Genomic DNA, 21,169 nt, shown 5'->3' on the forward strand with positions numbered 1-21,169 from the left:
GTGCTGCTGTACACACACACACACACACACACACACACAGTGATAACTGGGTCACTCTGGGCTTTATTCACCCTGGTGCACTGTAAACAGGAAGTGATGTCACAGGGCCAGCAGGAAGCGCTGTAAACAGGAAGTGATGTCACAGGGCCTGCAGGAAGCGCTGTAAACAGGAAGTGATGTCACAGGGCCTGCAGGAAGCGCTCCAGTGGGTCCTGGCTCCAGTAGTCGTGGTTCCAGCCCAGGAACCAACCAGTGAAGGTCGTTGGTTCAAATCCCTGCTTCAGGGTCACGATGGGGGTCAGCGGGTTTCTGCTGGTCGGGTCGGTTCTGATGTAGCGCTCAGCTGGACACGGAGAGACCTGTTAGGCGCCGGACCAGCCAAAAAGGTCCTCCCTGAACCGGGTCCCGGACCAGAACCGTCTCACCTGTCGCGGCGGCCTCCATCTTCTCCTCCTCGTTTGCCTCGTTCCCGATCCAAACGAACACCTGCCGGGGGAAACGGTGAGCCGCAGGCGGAGCCAGAACCTGGTTTCCATGGTGACGGTGGTGAGGAAGACTCACCTGGTCCCAGGTGTCCAGGATCATGACGTCATCAGGAGCCAAGTCGTCCTGGGTCAGTTCTCCCGGAACCTCCTCCATCTGGACACAAGGAACTGGGTCAACCGGAACACACCGCGGCTAACCCGCTGGTAACCATGGCAACCATCAGCCGTTCGGGTTGGCCGAACACACCAGGTGACCACCGAGCGTACCTGGAAGGTGCCTGTCTTGTTGGAGGAGGCGAAGAGGCGTGGCGGATGGGCGTCCATCTTGTTGCTGAGCCGAGGGGCGCGGCAGTAGTCGTCCTTCCCGCCCAGAACCGCCCAGAACCCGTCTGGAACCACAGCCAGCCGTTAGCGCCGCCTACATGCTGCCCGACACTCTACCTACCTGCTGCTCACCTGGCTCCTCCCCCTCCTCCAGCGGGGCGGGGTTCACCTGCAACACCCGGGCCAGGTGTTCGGCCCCTTTCGCCTCCGCCGCGCTGCTGCCCCGCCCCTTCCACAGCCACGCCCCCCCGGCCGCCGTTAGCAGGAACGCATCGTTGGAGTTTAGGCGTGATGAGGACGGGCCCACCTGCAGCACAGCAGAGTGGTTCAGTTCGGACCGGTCCGGTTCACATGACAGGCTGGTTCTGGGCAGCTTGAATGGATTCCATGAAACCCTGACAGATTCTGACAGAACCGTAAACTGAAGTGGACCTGCAGAACTCTGGATCCGGAATTACCTGGACCTTCATGTCTTAGGAGGACAACACACCTGGACTGGACCAGAAAGTTCTGGAGTGGACTGGATGGGTTAGAAAAGGGAACTGGACCGATCTGGATCAAGCCACTGGACCAAGAACTGGACCCAGTGGCCGAACGGTAACGCCTGATTGGTCAGCAGACCTGACTCACCTGAACCCCATCATCTGCTGGAGACACCTGAGGTTCTGGTTCTGGATGATTTTCTGCTGAATGGAGCTGCAAGAAGCTAAGAGGTTCTGACCCGTCCGGGTTCCGCTGGTCTCACCTCCACGGCCCCAGTGTCTCCAGCCGGGTTGGACCGCACCTGGAACAGGCGGGTGTCGGCGGCGGTGGACTGGCCGCCCTCCCTGGAGGTGCCGCCCTGGTACACCACCATGGGCTGGCCTCCAAACAGGCTCATCAGGTGGGCGGGCTCTTTGCCTTGGACCACCCTCACCTGGACAGACAGGTGACAGTGAGGTGCTGGGAACGCTGGTTTCCTGTTGGTTCTGATCACCAACTGGAAACCAGCGTTCCCAGTTGTGTACCTGAACTGCTCCGCCTCCCAGTTCGTCGTCCAGCTCGACGGCCAGAACGGCCGACGCCGCGGTTTCGTCCTGACTCGACTCCGCCCCCTGCCTGCGAAGGAAGCAGTGGAGAACAGGTGATGTCCTGCAGTACCTAGACTCGCCAGCAGAGGGAGCAGAGTCTCACCAGATGTAGACCATGTGGCGCCGCCTGCCGCCATGTTGGTACTGGTACAGGATCAGGTAGCTGTCGCCGCCGTAGAACTGACCAAAGTAAGCCGGGTCCACCAGAACCTTACCGGACCCTTCGACCCTCCAGATCTGCAGACAGACAGACGGTCGGCTGCTCCCGCGTCCGAAACAGGAAGTCTCCAAGCCGACACAGGAAGTTCTCTCTACATTTGATCACATTACGAGGAAGTCGGTTCTGACCCAAGTCCAGTTCTTTTTAACTCGAGGTGGTTCTGAATGAAACGGATCCTGATTGGTCAGCTGGTGGACCTCGGTCCAGTCGTATTTCTCCCGTCCAACGATCCAGTGGACCAGAACCAGAACAACCAAAGGAAGCAGGGCGTGCTGTGGTGGCATAGCGGTTAGCGTGACCCATATTTGGAGGCCTTCAGTCCTCAACGCGGCCGTCGCGGGTTCGACTCCCGGACCCGACGACATTTGCGGCATGTCTTCCCTGTTTCCTGTCAGCCTGCTGTCACATAAGGGGCACTAGAGCCACAAAATACCCCCTGGAGGGGTAAAAAAAAAAAAAAACAAAGGAAGCCGAGGCAGTCCTCACCTTTTTGTCTCCGTCTCCTCGGTCCACCATCCCATACTGCGCTGACATGGAGTCCGATTGGTGCAGCTTGGACACGTCGAACGGCACCTGCCCAATCAGAGGAGTCGGGTTTCAGACCCGTTTAGATGAGATCCAGAACCCCATCAGCCTACCTTCTCAATCTTTGCCACCTTGTTGGCGATGTAGGCCGTTCCCATGCCGACGGTGTCTTCAGCGTCCCTCCAGTTCCTAAAGAACTGCTTGAAGAGAGGAGTCTCCCCGGACTGAGGAAGGACCTGGACCTGAGGGGGACAGGGGTCAGCTCCAGGTCCGGTCTGGGTCCAGGTGAGGTTCTGGTGCTCACCTGGGTGTAGGGTGGGTACTCCATCTGCTGAATGAATTTCTCGGAGTTCTGCAGGACGGCCTGCCGCTCGGCGCCGTTAGCGTCCTTACCTGCACACAGACAAGTCACCTGTCAGCAGGTGGCCTCAGGTGAGTCTGTTCCCAGTCTGTTCATGACCTCTGACCTTTCCAGACAAAGATGCGTCCGTTGGTTCCGTTGTCGAGGATGAAGCACTCGCTGGACTCCAGGGCGTGTTGGGGGAACGGGTTCTGCTCCGACACCAGAGTGACCTCCATGTCCCCGCCGGCGTTGGACACCTGAGGGACGGCGGACACAGGTAGACAAACCAGTGGCAAAAAGGAAGTGACATCACAAGCTTAGTGAGCTGGCAGGGAACCGCCGCAGGTTATCACCTTGTAGAGCTTCGCCACCTTCCTGTTGGACGCGTCGGTCTGGGTGTCTTCGCTGTGGGACTCGGGGAGGTCCGGTTTGTCTCCCAGAACCTGGACGGGGAGACGACAGCAGCAGCAGGTGAAAGTCCGGCTCCACTGTGGCGGCAAAATGAGTAGCAGGCGGAGAATTGATCCGAGAGCCTCGAATTATCTCCAGCTCCGAATACGGCGCACGCAGACGACACCATGCCGTTACGTTAGTCAGATTTTAAAACGCTGGTCTGAGGTCCACATGGTGGACGCCTGGTGGACGCCTCAGGGCCCGCCATCTACATCAGAACCGACCTCTAGTTGTTGAAAACTGTCATGATTCACCAGTGTTTTGGTGACCTTTGACCCCTGCTGCTCTGGAATTAGAAGTGCGGTAAGTTCTGGTCATGTGATCACCTCTATCATCCCCTCTGGCTCCGCCCCCTCATCGACAACCTGGAGGTTGGCCCGCCCACACCTCTCGTTGTCACGGATACTCTTAGAGACCTGTCAATTAGTCAGTTTGTCAGCAGGTATGTTATGACATCAGAATGATGTCACTGTGTGATGTCACCACTCACCAAAGTGGCCTTCAGTTTCTCAAATCTGTTGCTATGGGAACCAGACCACTGGATGATTTCCTGTTGGGTCAAAAGAAGGTGTAATCATCCCCCAGGTGTCCTCACCTGTCCCCCAGGTGTCCTCACCTGTCCCAGGTCCAGGATGAAGCTGTCTCCCTGGTTGAAACTGCCCCAGCTGACAGGTACCTCTGTTGCCCTGACAACACGGCGACCTTTGACCTGGAGCAACCGCTGAACTTCCACCTCATTGGTCACATGATTGAACCCAGAGGCCACGCCTCCTTTCTGTTCGACCAACAGGAAGTGACGTCATCAGGGTGGCAGTGAGGGGCCGTCAGACAGGAAGTGGGTGTGGTGCGGTTACCATGTAGGTCAGGCCCGTTTTGAAGTATCCGCTGAAGGTCCCGGACTCATGGCCTTGGACCTCTCGGTACTGGACCGGCGCCCCCTGCAGGAAGTCGTCCATCTGGACAGCAAGAATGGCAGCAGCGCTGCTTTCATCCTGAGAGCACTCGGAACCTGCAGCCCGACGGCCAATCAGAGAGCAGAAGGAAGGTCACCTGCAATGACCTGACCGGGTCCGCAGAACCCGAACCCTGTAGAACTACAGCAGATCTTGGCACCATGACCGCTTCCAGAGCCTCCTGAGGAACCGTTGCAGCCCGACCAGAGCTCGGTCTGTCGCCACGGTTACAGACAAAGCGTAACGTCCGAGCCTGGACGCCAGGCGACCAGGGCCTCGGTTCTGGACCCGCGTTGTCTCACCTTGCCAGTAGTGCAGGTCGTACTGCAGGTCTCCTCGGCGGTTGCTGGTGCTGCTCAGAACCAGGTAGGCGTCTCCGGTGTAGAACCGTCCGTAGAGACTCTCAGGGACAGGAGCCAGGTCCAAGTTCTCCACTCGCCACACCTGAAGCCCCGCCTCTTTACCTGCTCGTTCAAACTCAGGGTGGAACACCATGATGTCACCTGCAGTGGGCGAGGCAGAAAACATCACTTGTTAGGCCTGGGGAACACTGACCCCTGACCCCTGACCCCCTGACCCGCTGCTCTGACCCTCAGAGGAAGCTGAACTAACCCCACCCACCGCCTCGCCGGCTGTAAGATGGAGCGCACCCACCACTTTGCTCCTCAAGTGCCGCAGCAAACACACCTGAGATCATGTGACCGTAACCATGGCAACTGTTGCCAGGGGTGGTTTGTGTTGCGGCCGATTCGGACCAGAATCAGAACTCTCATGTGAGTAAATCACAGATCGGTCTGGATTCATCATCAGAACCAATGTGTCACAGAACTGGGCCCAGCGGAATCGGTTCTGAACCTCTGGGTGGAACCTGCAGTTTGGATCCGTTCAGAAAGAGGAAGGAGGTCAAACCTGATTGGCTCAGAGCAGACAGGTAACGACAACATGAAGTTCTCTGTTCTCTGCCGCGGGTCCAATTTCAACCTGCTGGGTCCAGATGAACTCCAGACCGATCCAAGTTCAGGCTGAGGCCCGGCCCGGTTCCTTCATCTCACACAGAAGAACTGAGAAGTCTCTGGGCTCAGCAGCAAAACCACAGAGAGGAGACACACCTGGGCAGGTAAATGCTCCGACTGCAGGTTCTGCTCGGTTCTGACCCAATAACTTTTCCTCTACCGGAGGTGGAACCTCTGAAAGATTAACAGACTGATGAAGAGAAGCTGGTCTTCCTGGTCCAGGTGTTTCTCCAGGTGTCCTGCTGCTGCCAGGTGTGTCGTCGTCCTCCACTCTGGGATTTAAGCGCCTCTCTTTCCCCTCAGAGAGCTGCTGATATTGGAGTCAAGTGAAACAGGAGACACCTGGAGAACACCTGGAAAACACCTGGAGAACTCATGGAAAACACCTGGAGAACACCTGGAAAACACCTGGAGGACAGCCCTGGTTTAAACCCAAACAGGTAGACACTCACCTTCAGTGTGTGTCAGGAAGTCTTCCTCAGCCGGACTGGAGAAGCTTTGACACGCAGGTGTGGCTGCAGGTAACATTACCTGTGCGCCCCTCCCCCAGCAGCAACAGACACACCCGGCCTGCAGGGGGCGCTGCGCTCTGAACGCAGCAGCAGGTTCGTTTCATTCAGAACAGGTCCGAACCCGATCCAAGGTTCCCTTCATGCAGAATAGAACCGGGTCCGGAACCGGGTCAGGGAAAGCAGAAAAAGCAGTGAACCTGCATCAACATCTAAACCCTTCAACCCAGTTCTGACCCAGTACACCCGTTTCGACTCGGTTCTGGCCAGGTTCAGACCTTTCTCACTGAATCTCAGTCTCGGGTCATTTCTTTTCCAACCGGACCTGGTCCCTTAAACGTCACATCCGGAAGTGAAAACCTGAGGTTGTAATTTGAATGCTCAGACCGGAAGTTGTGAGGTGGCCGTGGTTGCGGGTCAGGGTTCGGGTCTTGGTGAGGCAGTAAACCCCACCGAACCGGACCTGACCTGGTTCTGGGAGGATGGAGATGTTCAGCAAGCTGAGCGGCATGCTGCTGAACGCGCTGGAGACGGTGAGTCAGCGGAAGTTGGCATTATGTGCTTCCGGTGGTCAGTAAAAAGTAAAATTCTCGAACAGAGACGGAGGACAGGGACAGGAGGACGTGGAGACAACCTGTCCCTGTCTCTGTCTGTCCTCCCCGGTCTTCGCAGAAGATTCCAGCTGCAATTTTCTTCTGGGAATGTCAGGAATGTAGCGGGAAGGTAACTGCTGCTAATGCTAACTGTTTACCTGGAACTGAGCATGCGCAGTTGCTGAAGCTGTTTAAAGTTTATAAGTACATCTGAAATTAGTTTATCCGTTGATTTCTAAAGGGATTAATGAACAGATGTCATCCCGGGTATATAGTAGAAGTAGCACTATTTCATTGTAATTTTGTAGGGTTTTTGCTAATATATATTCATAATAGAAGTTATATCTCTCTTTTCGGTTATAATACAGTATTTAATAAAACTGGTTTACAGAGCTGCTCAGTACAGAGCATCGTAATCGTGAGTTTAATCACAGTTACGACAGGAACACGATCAATATGTTTTGTTACGGAATGAACGTGAATTAAAGCTGCGAGCACCGCGGGGGTTCCCGCACCGCCGCCCGTCCACCAGGCGATACACATGAATGCGTTCGGCAGCGCTCCCCGACGACTCACAAAAAATCTGGTGCAGCTGGGTTGATGCATCGAGGAGATGCAGCCGATGTATTAACTTAGGGGGCGGAACGGAGTCAATTTACATTTCAAACCCGTTGGGCTCTTCAGAGGTGAACAAAGGTCATACATATCCAGTTTGGTGCCAGTCGGATCATCCCTGTGTGATTTAAAGACAATCATATTCCTTTATTCAACCAGGTAAACCCCGTTCAGATCTAGATCTCATTTTCAAGAGGGACCTGAGCAAAAATTTGCAATACATAACAACCTGGTTACAAGATAAAAACAATTAATACATATGCACAAGTATAAAACAATAAAACCAAAACAATGACACTGTTTCATAGAATCTTGTTGTCCATCTTTAAGAACTGATCGAAATAAGTCCAGTCAAATCATTTCCGACATCTTAAGTTCAGACTGCAGCTGATTCCAGGCTGTGGAATCAGGAATCAGGTGTGTTCAAAGACACCTTAGATCAGAGTGCCTGAACACACCATCACATGGTGCTGACTGACCCGTCTCCATGGCGACGCTGGGTGATCGCTCACTGAGTCTTTGAGGGAACATCGAGTTTCCAGATAAAACATCCTGGGAAACCGACAGAAAGGCACCTGATTGGTTCTTCCACTGGATGGACAGGCATGTCATTGGACGGTTTCTGAGCTCCTCCTCCTCTTCCACTCACTGACCCAGCATGTGGCTGATGTGACCCGGTTCTCCTCCCAGACAGCGGGGGCAGCGGCACTGAGATCCGGTCCGGGTCAATCCCACCTGCTGCTCCTGCTGCTGATTGGTCACAGGCACACCATGGGACATTTCCATTGGATACTCTATCTGGAGCTCCGCCTCCAAACACACCTGCTTCTGCTGGCAGATCCAAGGCTCCGCCCCCTTCCTTTTCAGCAAGTTAGCTCCCTGCATGCTAACATTAGCCTGTTAGCTCCAAACTGTTTCCGGCCTGGAAAGCACAAACTGACCGAGCAGCTTCCGGTTAAACTCCCAGTAAACTAACTCGGGACCCAATTAACCAGTTAACCAGTAACCAGCCCCAAACACACTGCTGCTGGTGCTGTTGTTGTCCGACCTATTCAATCGTATGAATATGGCGAGGGACTGATATTCGCCATTTGGCCACGCCCACACGGTTCAGCCAGCAGCGAGCATTGACGGAGCTCATCATCAGAATCATCTTGATTAGGTCAAGAGAGCCATAGATGGAACTTTCCAAGGAAAAAAATAGCACTTCCTGTTCTGAGGGGGCGGGGCTTAGATGACGTTAGACAATGACGATAGAGGATCGTCAGGCATCCCACCAGGATTACTCATGCCAAGTTTGGTGCAGCTCGGTCAAAACGTGGAATCTAGAAGCTTGATTAGGTCAAAGGGCTAAGATAACTTTAAATCAAACATGCCTTATGATCAGACTGACCGAGTTTGAAGCCGATCAATCGAAATCCCTAGGAGGAGTTCGATCAAATACGAAGGCTGTAAACGTCAAAAATGGGGTCAAAATCGGACCTTCAATCCAAAATGGCCGACTTCCTGTGACACTTGCACTATGATATTAATAGTAAATTCTGAGCGTCTTGGTGAGCTCTACATGTGTACCGAATTTCATGTCTCTACGATGAAGTAAGGGAATAGCAGAGGGGCTTTTGAAAATTGCTAGATGGCGCCGTTGAGCCTTTTTTTTTTTTTGCGATTTTTGCGACGACCTTAAAATACGAAATTTTTAAACAGGCTTGACGCCAGGTTTGGTGAGTTTTTGAATATGATAAAGCCCCAAAAAGGGGGGCAGAATCGTAAGAATAAGAAGAAAGTACACAAACAGTAGGCCTTCGCAGTGCTTTGCTGCTCGGGTCTAAATAGGCCTTCGCAGCGCTTTGCTGCTCGGGTCTAAATAGGCCTTCGCAGCGCTTTGCTGCTCGGGTCTAATCAGCAGCTCGTTTCTCTGAAGAACTGACAGTAATAAAGAGAAAAGCAGAGAAGCTGCTCAGAGATCTGAGCTGCAGGTTTGTGCCGACAGAATAAAACACCAGAACTACATAATATTAGCTTGGGGTGAATTTGATTTTTCATTTGAATTAAAAAAATAAAGTTCATGATCTGAGTCTTTATCATTATGATTGGGCCAGCAAAATTTATTTATAAAACAAAATAAAATATCTGGGATTAGTCCATCAGAACAGGAACCTCGAGGTTCTCTGTTGCCGAGTGTCGCTGCAAATCAGCGGAGAAATGACCGCAGCTGCTGCGCTCCAGACCGTAATACAGAGAATCTCCCCACTGGACCAGAACCGAACCGAATCACACATTGACCTGTTATAGAGAGCAACTTACCACTGGAAAGTGTCTGCCCTTTCGGAGCTCAGTGACCGTTGTGCTGTTCGTGGCTGTACTTTAATAATCAGACCAAGTTTAATCAGTGGCAGAAACAGGTGAGTCTTTAAAGGCTCCCAGAACAAAAGCGGTAGTTTTCATCGTCCACCGACAGATAAGGAAACAAAAAGAACTTGGCTAAAAGTTCTAAACCTGAACATAGAACCCAAAATGCTTTATGTGATCATTTCAATGTGTGGACAGAAAACCATGGGAAGAAAACTCGCGTCTGCATCCGAAGCAACTGAGTCAGTGAAGGAGCTAACTATGCTAGTGCTGATAGCTAACTATGCTAGTGCTGGTAGCTAACTATGCTAGTGCTGGTAGCTAACTATGCTAGTAGCTAACTATGCTAGTGCGGGTAGCTAACTATGCTAGTAGCTAACTATGCTAGTAGCTAACTATGCTAGTGCGGGTAGCTAACTATGCTAGTAGCTAACTATGCTAGTAGCTAACTATGCTAGTGTGGGTAGCTAACTATGCTAGTGCAGGTTATTTGCGGCCATTTCTTCAAGTCGCCATTAGCTGTAGGTAGCGGTAAAACAATATTGTCACATTTAAGCTTTGATAACTGGAGTTCCCACATATTTTGTAGCCTAAAAGCTCTGACGAAAGCCGGTTATGGAGTTGCTAACATGTAAACAAATGGCGGTTCCGGTTTGCGGCGGAAGTCGCAGCAATAAATCCCACAAAGCCTCATGGGGGCTAGGAATAAGGTGGATAATGAGATATCTGAGGCTAAAAAGCGTTTGGATTAAAAAATGTTCCAGATGTCTGTAAATCATCTGGAGAAGCTTGAAATGAATCATGATAAATCAGAATTTCAGTTCTACAAAGTTGTGCTGAGTCATTATTTACTTTGAAGCTATCTGCAGTTTAATTCGCCTCAGTCCAGTCTTGTGTTTCTCCTGTCTTAAAATACACTTAAGATATCTTTAATTAGAATTATGACCAGTCAGAACAGAAAGGGAGATCATTTAAGTTGACAGTAATTATTATTAAATCAGTTGATATTTCTTCTAACTTCATGAATCTAGAGCTGATGTTTTCCAGAGAGAGCCGACCGCCGACCTGCTGGACTCCTTCATCGACCACTGGAGGTCCATCACCAACTACTACATTCAGACCACAGGTGAGCAGCCTCACCTGCAGCCTCACCTGCAGCCTCACCTGCAGCCTCCTGACATTGTGTGTGTGCGCAGATGACAGCCGCCCCGCCTCTCAGACCGACATCCCGTGGCGTCTCAGGCAGATGACCGACATCCTGGTGTATGAGGAGAAGCAGCAGGTGACTCGCTCCGCCCACACACCTGTAACCATGACAATGAAGCTGTCCAACCTCACTGGGCGTCGCCTTGATTTCCTTCAGTCACGTCTCGGGTTAGAGTAGGGGGCCAGGCCCGGTGCCGCCGCGGTCCAGGCCCGGTCCAGGCCCGGTCCCTCCCGGTCCGGTCTTACTGCCTGTCTGCTTGTCCAGGAGGAACCGGGTCGCTGCCTGGAGTTCCTGCTGCAGAACCGGCTGCTGGAGACGCTCTGCACCTTGGGGAAGGCTCAGGTAGGCTCACCTGGTGCTGCCGGGTTCAGACCAGAACCAGAACCTGCAGCCGGGTCTCACGCTCTTCCTCCTCCTCCTCTTCCTCAGTACCCTCCAGGGATGAGCCAGCAGGTGCTGCTCTTCTTCTCCAGGCTGCTGTCTCGGATGCAGAAGCCTCTGCTGCAGCTGGTCCCCATCCGCACACCTGTACAGGTGAGCAGGTGATCTACCTGTGAACAGTCTCATTCCTGGGGCAGGAGCCGGTGGGCGGGGCCAGCTACCTGGAGGAGTTGTGTCACGTGACTTCCTGTTTTGTGCTCTGCCCACAGAAGCTGATTGGCCTCTGTGCTCTTCCTGGTTCCTGCACTGAGAAGGAGGAAGCTCAGTTTTTATTGGCTGTTTGCTCCAGAGTGTCACAGGATCCGCACATGCTCAGATACATCCTGCAGGTGAGCAGCTCTTTACATCACTTCCTGTTAATGGGTTATTACATCACATCTTGCTGTTGCTGTTTCCAGCCCCCAGACAGACTGGCGGCGTCCAATCAGAGCCCAGATGCAGCCAGCAGCCAATCAGAAGCCTCTGCCTCCAGCGCTGTCCAATCAGAGCGTGGGCTGCTGTGGGTTCTGCTGCAGCTCAGCAGCAGCCAGGTGGGTTAGTGGTTCTGTTGGACCCAGCAGAACCGCCCAGGTCCACTGCATGTTCTCCCTGTGCATGATGGATTCTTTCTGGGTTCTCTTTGGGTTCCTCCCACAGTCCAGAAACATGACTGTCAAGTTGATTCGTCTGTATAAATTCTCCCTAGGTGTGTGTGCATGGTTGTTTGTCCTGTCTGTTTCTGTGTTGCACTGCGATGGACGGGTCACCTGGCCAGGTGACCCATCCAGGTGACCCCGCCTCTAGCACCAGAACCCCTCCAGACCCCGATGGGATGGAAGAAAATGGATGGATAAAAATATTAACTGTAATAACAGCAGATTTTATTTATGATGCTCTTTACGCTCTCAGAGCTTCTCTGGGTCTGATGGACCTGTTGTCTTTAATCACCATGGTTACCAATCAGGGACATGCAGACGCTGTGCTAACGTCCTCCGTCTGTCCTCTGTGTCCTCCAGAGGCCTGCGGTGCGTCTCAAGGCCTGTGAGGGTCTGCTGCAGCTGGCGTCCCTCCTGGATGTTGGTCCTCCATGTCCTCCAGGGGAGCTGCAGGCCGCTGCAGCCCAGCTGGGGCAGCTGCTGGCTGGGCGGCTGCAGGAGCTCTACTCCCTGCTGCCTCTGGAGGAGCTGCAGGCTGCTGAGCTCAGGAGCTGGCCCCGCCCCTCGTGGAGGTAGACACCACCTAGATGGCTCCCTGGTTGCCATGGAAACATGGTCTCCTGACCCCTGTGTGTCCTCAGGTCAGAGTCTCAAGCAGATCACATGACCCGTTTTCTCACCTGGTTCGACTTCCTGGATGAGCTGACGGCCGACGCTCCTCAGGTATGCTAACGTTGTGTGCTACAAGATAGTCAGGTACTATAGTACTACTATAGTCTAACATAGTACTACTGTAGTCTACTATAGTAGTACCACTCACGTCTCTTATTGGACGTCCAGGCGCTGTCCCAGTGTGTCCTCCAGCGGTGGCTCATTGAGACTCTTCGTCCTCAGCTGCTGAATGCGTACGCTTTTCTCCTCTTTCTGCTTGTTTTCACCTGAGGGGGCGGAGCCTAATGTCCAGGTGCGTGTTGTCCAGGTGCAATTGGAGCGTCTTGGCGTCCACCTCCGTCCTCTGCTGCGTCGTCAGACTGGTCCGGTCTCCGTCTCTGCTGGACCAGCTTCTGGACTTCCTGCTGAGGACGCCGTCCGTGCTGCGGCCGCTGCTGCAGCGCTGCGACCACGCCTCCGACCAGGTGAGGCCGCAGGACGCGCCCACCAAGCCCCTCACCTGGCCACGGTGGCCCACCCAGTGTCTGTGTCCTCAGATCAGCGTGGCGTCTCTGTCTCTGGTGGACGAACTGCTGCAGAAGCCTCACAGGGACGTCCTGGACACGCTGGTGCTCGGCTTCCTGCAGAGCCGCCGTTACCTGTCCTCACCCGCGGGGGGCGCCGAGGACCGGCAGCCCGACAGCGACGGCAGCGACGACGGCCGGTATGTCCGGCCGCGGGACGCGCCCCGGGCGTAGGGCCGTCCTCCCTCTGACGACTGTCTCCTGTCCCTCAGGGACCTGGAGGATGACCCGTTCTTCTCAGACGGTTTCCCTGACGACCACCTTCCCCCTCCTCGTCTTCGTCAGCCCGCTGCTCCGGGCTCTGCCGCTGACATCATCAACAGGTAGCAGACCAGCTTCAGACCGAACCGACCGGGACCGGACTGAACTCTCTGTCTGTGCCCAGTTTCCTGGGCCTGGTTCCGGTCCAGGTGCGGTCGGCCCACCTGCTGCAGGACGGAGGCTACGAGTCGTACGTCCTCGACGCGCGCTCCTTGGTAAGAGACTCGCCTGCTGCTCCGGGCGCCGTCCAGGTGGGGTCGCCATGGTTACCTGTTTACCTGGGATCTGTAGAGGTCGGGGAGGTTCTGACCCAGATCAGGTAACAAACACCAAGCAGAACCTTCTGACTGAACACAGGTGTTCTGGTTCTGCTCTGCAGTCAGAACCAGGTAAACCTGTCCAGGTGGAGGCCCTTCAGGTGTGTCGCCCTGATTGGACGACCCAGAGTTTGATCATAAATCAAAAACCTGGTTACCTGTGAGGCTCAGCTCACCTGTGGCTCCTCCCTCTGCCAGGTGAGCCAGTGCCAGGCTCTATCTCTCCAGTGGGCGTGGCCACAGACTCCTCCTCCGCCTCCCACCTGCTCCTCAGGTGAGGAGGCACACTTCTTCGAAGGCCACCTGCTGAGAGTTCTGTTTGAACGTCTGGGACGCATGCTGCAGCAGGTGGGATCACCTGAGATCTCCTCTGTGCTGATCCTCACCTGAGCCCCGACTCACCTGTGCAGGTGTTGTGTGTCAGCAGCCGTACGAGGTGAACCTGCAGCTGACGGCTGTCCTGTCCCGTCTGTGCGCCTTCAGCCACCCGCTGCTGGACGAGTACCTGCTGGACCCGTTCGTCCACCTGTCCGCCGGCAGCCGCTCGCTGTTCGCCGTCCTGGTCAGGGTGAGTGGACCGTAGAGCTGGAGCAACCTGAGCCGCCCCGACTGGCCGCTCTGACTCACCTGTGTCTGTCTCAGGTGGTGGGAGAGCTGATGGAGCGCATCCAGCAGGTAGTCGACCTGCCGCAGCGCCTGCTGGATACCAGGAGACGCCTGCTGGGACTCCACCTGGACGCCAGGTAACTGTGTCTGCAGAACCAGCCACCTGACCCCACCTGGACGGTCACCTGGTGGTGGTAGAGGTGACGTAGATGTTGATACACAAGGTGACGTAGAAGGTGACGTAGCGCTGTCGGGCTTCGGAGGTGAGCTCCAAGGTACAACAGAAAGAAGCCCATATTAATTCTCCTTGTACTGATATGATTGCAGCAGCGACACCTGCTGGACAGACGCTGACCTGACCTGCTTAGGAACCGAAACAGACGGATAACTGGAAACTTTTACTGAAGTTACATGACTTATCGTATCGAAGGAAAAAACATACTAAGAGCAAATAAACAGCAATCTATAACCAAAATATTTCTCTGTATATGCTAACAGGTGGCAAGCTAGCAATGTGTAGCATGCTAATAACAACCGGACGATGAAACTTCCTTTAGGCTACGAACAAAGGAAACGTCGGCGCCAGCTGCAATCGCTAGCTGTCCCAACAAATAGCCTCAGTACCTTATAGCATCATGAAATATTAATGTCCAGCAGCTGCCTGGGTTCTTACAGCAGTTCTGGTTCCCAGGAAGCTGCAGGAGCCATGTTGCTCTGCGGCTACTGACTGGATTGCTCTTTGCCAGCCAGACTGAGGACCAGCTGTTGGTCAGAGGCAACATGTTTCATTAGCAACTCGCCAGTTCAAAGTGCTTTACGTCACAAAAACACAGTCGATGATCCAACTCAGGCAGATGTTCATGAAACGTGTTGATCCATCAGCCTGGATTTAAAGGAACTCTGTTTCAGCAGGTTTTCACTTTTCTGGAAGTTTGTTCCAGATTAGAGGAGCATAGAAGCTGAATGCTGCTGAGGTCCAACAGAACCAACGTTTTTATAAACATTAGGTTCTCCTGGTACCAGCTGATCAGCTGACTGATGATGTCACTAACCTCTCTGGTTTTGTGGGCGTGTCCTCAGACCGGAGCACCCGGCTCTGCTCCAGGGCGTCATCGTCCTGGAGGAGTTCTGCAAGGAGCTGGCGGCCATCGCCTTCGTCAAGATGCCTCTGGACCGGAACCACGACCGCTTCTGCTCAGGGCCCGGGTCAGTCGGACCGGAACCGGCTGAACGATCCTGATTGGACGCTGATCGGCACCTGCTCCTGCCCACTCCCCCTGCAGCCAGTCGGAGCAGAGGAATGGGATGGAAGCTCATTGGATATTTTCCTCATTTCTTCCATCAGAGCCAGCTGAACCGATCACTATTGATCACTATTGATCAGAACTGATCAGAAAATGGTTTAACATAAAGAGTTTTACTTATTTTAGCTTCACAAAGTTCTGCTATTAGCCAAACATCAAACGGGAGACGAAGAAAACTGCTGCAGAGGAGACAGAAGAACCTCTGGACACTCGGACCTCTGGACACTCGGACCTTTGGTCGGTCGGTCGGTTGCCAGTGTGACGGAGTGTTTCTTCATTTCGGGGCTGAATGAATCAGAACCGTTGTGTTCAGGTTCTGGTGCTGTTCTAGTTGCGGTCAGCGGGGGGCGCTGTTGCTCATCCAGCTGTTTCCTGTCATGTGACGTGACGTTCTGGCTGTATTGCTATAAGCTCTTTATATTCCCACCAAGGTCAAACTATTCTGGTCACGTTTCCGATGTTGCTCGTTGGTTTTCCAGCTGCATGGGAACCAAACTGTTTCCAGGCTTTGGATCTTTTATCTCTTTGTATAAAACCCAAGTGTTGGTTCTGCCTGGCAGAGCTTTTCATCCAGACCTGCTCCATTATTGATTATCCTACATCATCTCTGTGTTGTGCTCAATTTATGAATAAACCTGATTTTATCTGACTGCTTGGTAAAATAGCTTTTTCCACACCAGACGCTACGGGAGCCTGGAGGGCCAATAAAATAAAACTTTTCCTGGGTTTCTGTTAAGACCGTCCTCTGCTGGGGGGTTGTGGCTCGGTCCGGTCCGGTCCGGCTCTAGACCAGTGGTTCTCAAATGGGGGTACGCGTACCCCTGGGGGTACGTGGAGGTACTGCAGGGGGTACGTGAAGCTTTTCAAAATATCTTTAAAAAATCAGTAGGCTCCTCATAATAAGTCTTGGGAAAAATTATTTTGTAAAAAGTTCGATAAAATATAAATGTGTGTTCATGCACTGAATTTTATATTCAGTATTTAGTTTCAATATCCTTTAAAATAAAACGGACCCCCCCTACCAAGTTAGTTTGACCCACGGACCCAGGGCACTCGTCAACGACCTGTCGTTATCATGATTACACTGTAACTATGGAGACGTGGCTAAAGCGTAGCAGCAATGCTGCTGAAAGTACAGATAAAGTGAAAAAGAAGGCAAAACCAAAGCCGACAAAGTACAGAACGTACATGGAAAAGTATGTTTTAATGGGATTTATGTCCACGATCTCTGTACCTCTTTTTTATTCCAAAAATGTTTTGCCCTTGTCAGGGGGTACTTGACTAAAAATATATTTTTAAGGGGGTACATCACTGAAACAAGTTTGAGAACCACTGCTCTAGACGACCAGGCTGTCTGTGTGAGCAGCAGAACCTTATGGCTGACCTTTGACTGGCTCAGAACTCAGGCCCGTCGGACCGGTTCCGGGTCTGCAGTAGAACCTGATGAGTAAAGGTCTGGTTCTGATCCATAGAACCAGAACAGCAGAACCTCCAGAACATGTGGCTCCAGCTGGAGGAAGAAACATCATGAGCGTCTACTGTAGAAAACGTGATGTCATTGTGATGTCATCATGAGCCGTGCAGATGGAATCTGATTGGCTGGAGTGTTTGACCCTTTCTGACCTTTTGTTCTGGTTCTGACCCAGACTTGGAGAGTTTGGGTCCCAGAACCTTGGAAAACTTTGACTGGGCCACATCTCCAGTTCTTTGGATGATCATTCATGTAAAACATGTCTGTCATTTTCATCATTGTTTTATATTTACTATTAAAAGTCAAATGTTGTCATAAACCTCCAGAAAACATTTTAATTTCCAGAGTTTTGCTGCAGAACCGCCTGCAGGCCTGGGTGTAAATCCCGGGGGCCTCGGGGGGCCCGGGTCCCCCAGCCTTGGAAAAATCCAGAATAAAAAAGAATTTTCAATAAAAAATATTGTTTAAATTTAAACAATATTTTTTATTGAAAATTCTTTTTCCATACAGACTTTACAGTTTTTTCTTTTTTAAATGTTTCATACTATCGTCCCAGAGAAGCTGCACATAGATTCTGTACCTGCATTGGACACAACAACTCTGCTAATCTCCATATTACCCAATCTACACTTAAAAACTAAAAAGAGAACAAAGAACAAAAAATAATCAAAATGAGCTTTTCTTGTTTGTTCTTTTCTTCCAAGTCGTCACAATTTTAAATCTCTTCTCATCGGAAATGAACTGCAATCAAACTATCTACAGTCTGTAGCTCTATACCCAAAGCCACAGTATTAATCAACAAAGTCTGATCTCCATGCTGAAATAAAACCCCGACAATTTTTCCAATAATTCTTACATTTTCCAGATTCTAATCTGATGGAAAGTCAGCCTTTCCATAATCTGAATATTATTCATCAGTTTGATCCGATCTTCCCTTTTAGCAGCTCCAGTCGTTTCCTAATGATGTTCGTTTTGCTTCCTACCAACAGAATCCTGTACATTTATTTATCAGCTGCTCTTCTTAACCTTTCCGTCCTTCTTCCCGTACAGGACGTCAAAACTTGATCCACACGGTTCCATAAGGCTCCATGTAGGCACAATCCCAGAACATCTGGCAGTGACCGGTTCTGTCTGACCCACATTGCCTCCAACATCTTGTATCTTGGTATTTTCTTTGTGCTGATGTAATGAAATATCTTACAATATTCTTCCAGTCAAACTTTCTCCAGGAAAAGGAACCAGATGTTTTCTCCTCCCAGTTCTCCTGCGAAACCCCCCAGTTAGCCTCCAGTTAGCCCCCAGTTAGCCTCCAGTTAGCCCCCAGTTAGCCTCCAGTTAGCTTCTTTTTCCCATCTTACTTTTATGCATGTTGTTTTGCTTTTCTTCAAATTTTCCAATCCTGTGTACAATTTAGAAATTATTTTCTTCCCCAAGTTTGATTCATTTGCTGAAATAAATATCTTTGGACACTTTTCCCATTGACTGAATGTTTTGTCTGTTACATTAGGTTTAAAATCTGAATCATCCACCTTGGTACTTTACTCTGCTCTGTCAATCCATATTTAAAATATTGTCGTTCCATAAGTCAAGAAATAATCCTAGCCATGGATTTGACTCCTCTCTAAGGTACTATGGCTTGTAGAGGTACCCTGGGTGACATGGCACATTCTATATCTTTCCATTTTGCTTATGTTCATTAGAGTACCAAGCTGTGCTGCAACATAGTAGCTGTGAAGACGGTACGGCTAACCGTCCTTCGTCCTTCCATAACTGCAAAGTTCTGAATCTAATTCCTGATCTTCTTCCTTGCCATATGAATCTCGATATGATTTATTCCCATTCTGCAAAGTCTTTATCTGCCTCCTCGACTGGGACAGTTGTAAATAAGTACAGGAACCTTGGTAAAACATCTGTTTGAATCATTTCTACTCTTGATGCTAAGCTTGTAAAAGGGATTAAACTTCACCTTCCTACATCTGACTTTATTCTAGACACCAAGGATTAAAGATTTTAGTTCAGATCAGTCATGAGACAGAAATACTCCGAGGTATTTCAGAGATTTTGAATGCCTATCAATCCCAATTAATTTTTAAAAATAAATTGATGTGGTGAATAGCTGAAAGAGAGAACTTGGGTTTTCTTTGTGTTTAATTTGTAGCCTGACATCAGACCAAACTCATCCATTGTATTGGTTAGTGCTGGAAGCGACCTGCCTGGTTGAGATAAGTAAATCAAAACATCATCAGTAATACTATCGTTTGTTCCCCTCCTTCCATATAAATATACCCTTTATATTTTCCTTCTGCTCCAGATGTATCACAAACAGCTGGGCTAATGGAGCGTCCTCGTTGGGATGTAAATGCTTTTCAAAGGTTCCCATTAATTTCGATCCGAGCTGTGGGTTGGTAATATAATGATTGAATAGTTTTGATAAATGTTTTGTTAAAAACTAATTGTTCTGGGACCTTATATAAGAAATTCCACCTGACAGTCAAAAGCTTTTTCCACGTCCATTCCCAATATTACAGCTTCTGTTCTTGTTTTAATATTTTGCATTTCCAGCAATGTGCACCTGATATTATCTGTTGTCTGTCTTTTCTTTAGGAATCCTGTTTGGTCCAAATTGATTATGTCCGGCAGAATTACCTCTAGACGTCTAGTAATAACTGCTGTAAATAGTCTATGGTCTAAATTTAGGGCACTAACTGCTCTATATTTTTTCCTTCCTTTGGAATAAGCGAAACCAACGCTTCCCTCCAGGACTTTGGCGTTTCTCCCTCTTTTAATACCCATTTGAAAGTATTTTTTAACAAGGGGATCAGATCAATGGTTTTCTTAGCAGTTTATAAAATTCAGTATCCATCTGTGCCGGGAGCCTCGTTGGTTTGCAATCTTGACATTTCTGAGTCCATTTCTTCTCTAATCTCCTTTGTTAATCTACGATTTTGATCTTCGGTTATTCTTGGTAAACTCAAAGATTCCAGTAATGCATGCATTTGATTATTATTATTAATTTCTGCTTGCAAATATAACTTTTTATAATAATTTTCAAAACAATGTTTAATCTCTTCTGTCTTATATTTCATAAAATTAGAGGAGTCGCTGATTTTGAAAATATTATTACCACTTTTTATTGTAGCTGACTGAAAAAATCTGTTTATCCTCCATAACATGGGAAAAAATTAATTTCCCTTTAAGCTTTAACTGAGTTTATTCCTCTCTTCATCAACAATAAGTCCTGTTATTTTTGTAAAATTTGCTGTTTATTTCCCAGAGTTATGAGGGGAACCAAATATTTTAGCCGCCTGAAATAATCTGCTTCCCCTACAAAGAACAGCTTATTTCAGACGGCTAAACTATTTGGTTCCCTCCTCATAATTCTAGCAAAAGTTGAGCAAATGTTTTCAAACTTGCAGGATTACTGTTGATTATGAGAGGAATAAACACAGTTAAAGACTTGTTGGTAAATTAATTTATTCCCATTTTATGGAGGGGAACAGATTATTTCAGGTAATCCCATCGGTTCCCACATTACAACCGTTTCCAAATTCTCAGTGATTGTAATGTGTGATAATATGTTTGAACCACTAAAAATTAGCAACTATAAATTAATTTTATTCAGTAATCTTTAACATTAGAAGAGGTTTTCCAGAAATACTCTCATCTTTTCAGGAAGTCTAGTCTTCATGTCCTGTTAGCAACTTCCATCTTCTTATATCAGCAATGAAAAATGATAAATTCACACATCGTGTTGGAAAACTGTGTTTAGTGACTGACTTTCATTTGTCAGGCTTGAGACAAAAGTAGGAAAAAGACAGATTCTCATGGTGTTTAAAATAACACAAAACGGTAAGAAAACCTCGTTGATTCATTTATTTTACCATTTTGTTGTTGAACTGAATGTTACAACCTGGACATGATTATATGATTTGCTTTTACCGAGAAATTGTTCAGAACCGCCGTGGAAACGATCAGAACCGCCAGATCCGCCTCTCTGGCTGCAGTGCGCGCTCCCGACACAGGAGGGCAGATTTTCACAGGGAGAACAGAATTTACCGGTACCGGTACCGGTAGAGCCGCTGAAGAGAGGAGCTAGCTGTTAGCCATTAGCTGTTAGCTGTGGCTCTGCAGCACAAACATAAATTCTTACAGCAAAACATGAAAGACATTTTATTTCCTTTCACTGCTCAATAGGAAGAATAAAAATCAGACTGCAGTTTATTTCATTACTTTGAATCTT

At 50.0% G+C, this 21,169-nt stretch overlaps 2 protein-coding genes across 11 annotated transcripts; one reads left to right on the top strand and one right to left on the bottom strand.

Moving 5' to 3' along the window:
* Positions 1-43: 43 nt before the first annotated feature.
* LOC114154771 (gelsolin-like) lies at positions 44-6,050 on the bottom strand. Of its 4 annotated transcripts, none has more exons than XM_028034160.1 (19): positions 5,839-6,050; positions 4,676-4,876; positions 4,275-4,429; positions 4,037-4,195; positions 3,911-3,970; positions 3,747-3,836; positions 3,321-3,410; positions 3,092-3,224; positions 2,929-3,017; positions 2,738-2,866; positions 2,586-2,672; positions 1,983-2,116; positions 1,817-1,907; positions 1,555-1,725; positions 942-1,116; positions 753-874; positions 562-639; positions 426-486; positions 44-343 (listed from the first exon to the last, which is right to left on the bottom strand). In XM_028034160.1, the coding sequence occupies exons 1-19, from the start codon at positions 5,912-5,914 to the stop codon at positions 180-182; spliced, it is 2,265 nt and encodes a 754-aa protein (XP_027889961.1). In that variant the 5' UTR covers positions 5,915-6,050; the 3' UTR covers positions 44-179. The 4 variants fall into 4 exon arrangements, with proteins under 4 accessions (XP_027889961.1, XP_027889962.1, XP_027889960.1 ...); XM_028034161.1 differs by adding an exon at positions 5,283-5,739 and having other exon boundaries at positions 426-639; positions 5,773-5,879; XM_028034159.1 differs by having other exon boundaries at positions 426-639; positions 2,756-2,866.
* Positions 6,051-6,220: 170 nt separating this feature from the next.
* LOC114154772 (protein FAM160B2-like) lies at positions 6,221-16,107 on the top strand. 7 transcript variants are annotated; one of them, XM_028034163.1, is made up of 20 exons: positions 6,221-6,428; positions 6,494-6,618; positions 10,484-10,578; positions 10,649-10,734; positions 10,924-11,001; positions 11,089-11,193; positions 11,310-11,429; positions 11,499-11,630; positions 12,096-12,307; positions 12,377-12,458; positions 12,576-12,640; positions 12,715-12,871; positions 12,944-13,110; positions 13,183-13,293; positions 13,356-13,446; positions 13,611-13,649; positions 13,747-13,896; positions 13,973-14,116; positions 14,191-14,291; positions 15,235-16,107. In XM_028034163.1, the coding sequence occupies exons 1-20, from the start codon at positions 6,378-6,380 to the stop codon at positions 15,392-15,394; spliced, it is 2,271 nt and encodes a 756-aa protein (XP_027889964.1). In that variant the 5' UTR covers positions 6,221-6,377; the 3' UTR covers positions 15,395-16,107. The 7 variants fall into 7 exon arrangements, with proteins under 7 accessions (XP_027889964.1, XP_027889965.1, XP_027889966.1 ...); XM_028034164.1 differs by having other exon boundaries at positions 13,976-14,116; XM_028034165.1 differs by lacking the exon at positions 13,611-13,649.
* Positions 16,108-21,169: the final 5,062 nt, after the last annotated feature.

The sequence above is a fragment of the Xiphophorus couchianus genome, chromosome 12, assembly GCF_001444195.1.
Source record: "Xiphophorus couchianus chromosome 12, X_couchianus-1.0, whole genome shotgun sequence".
NCBI lineage: Eukaryota > Metazoa > Chordata > Actinopteri > Cyprinodontiformes > Poeciliidae > Xiphophorus > Xiphophorus couchianus.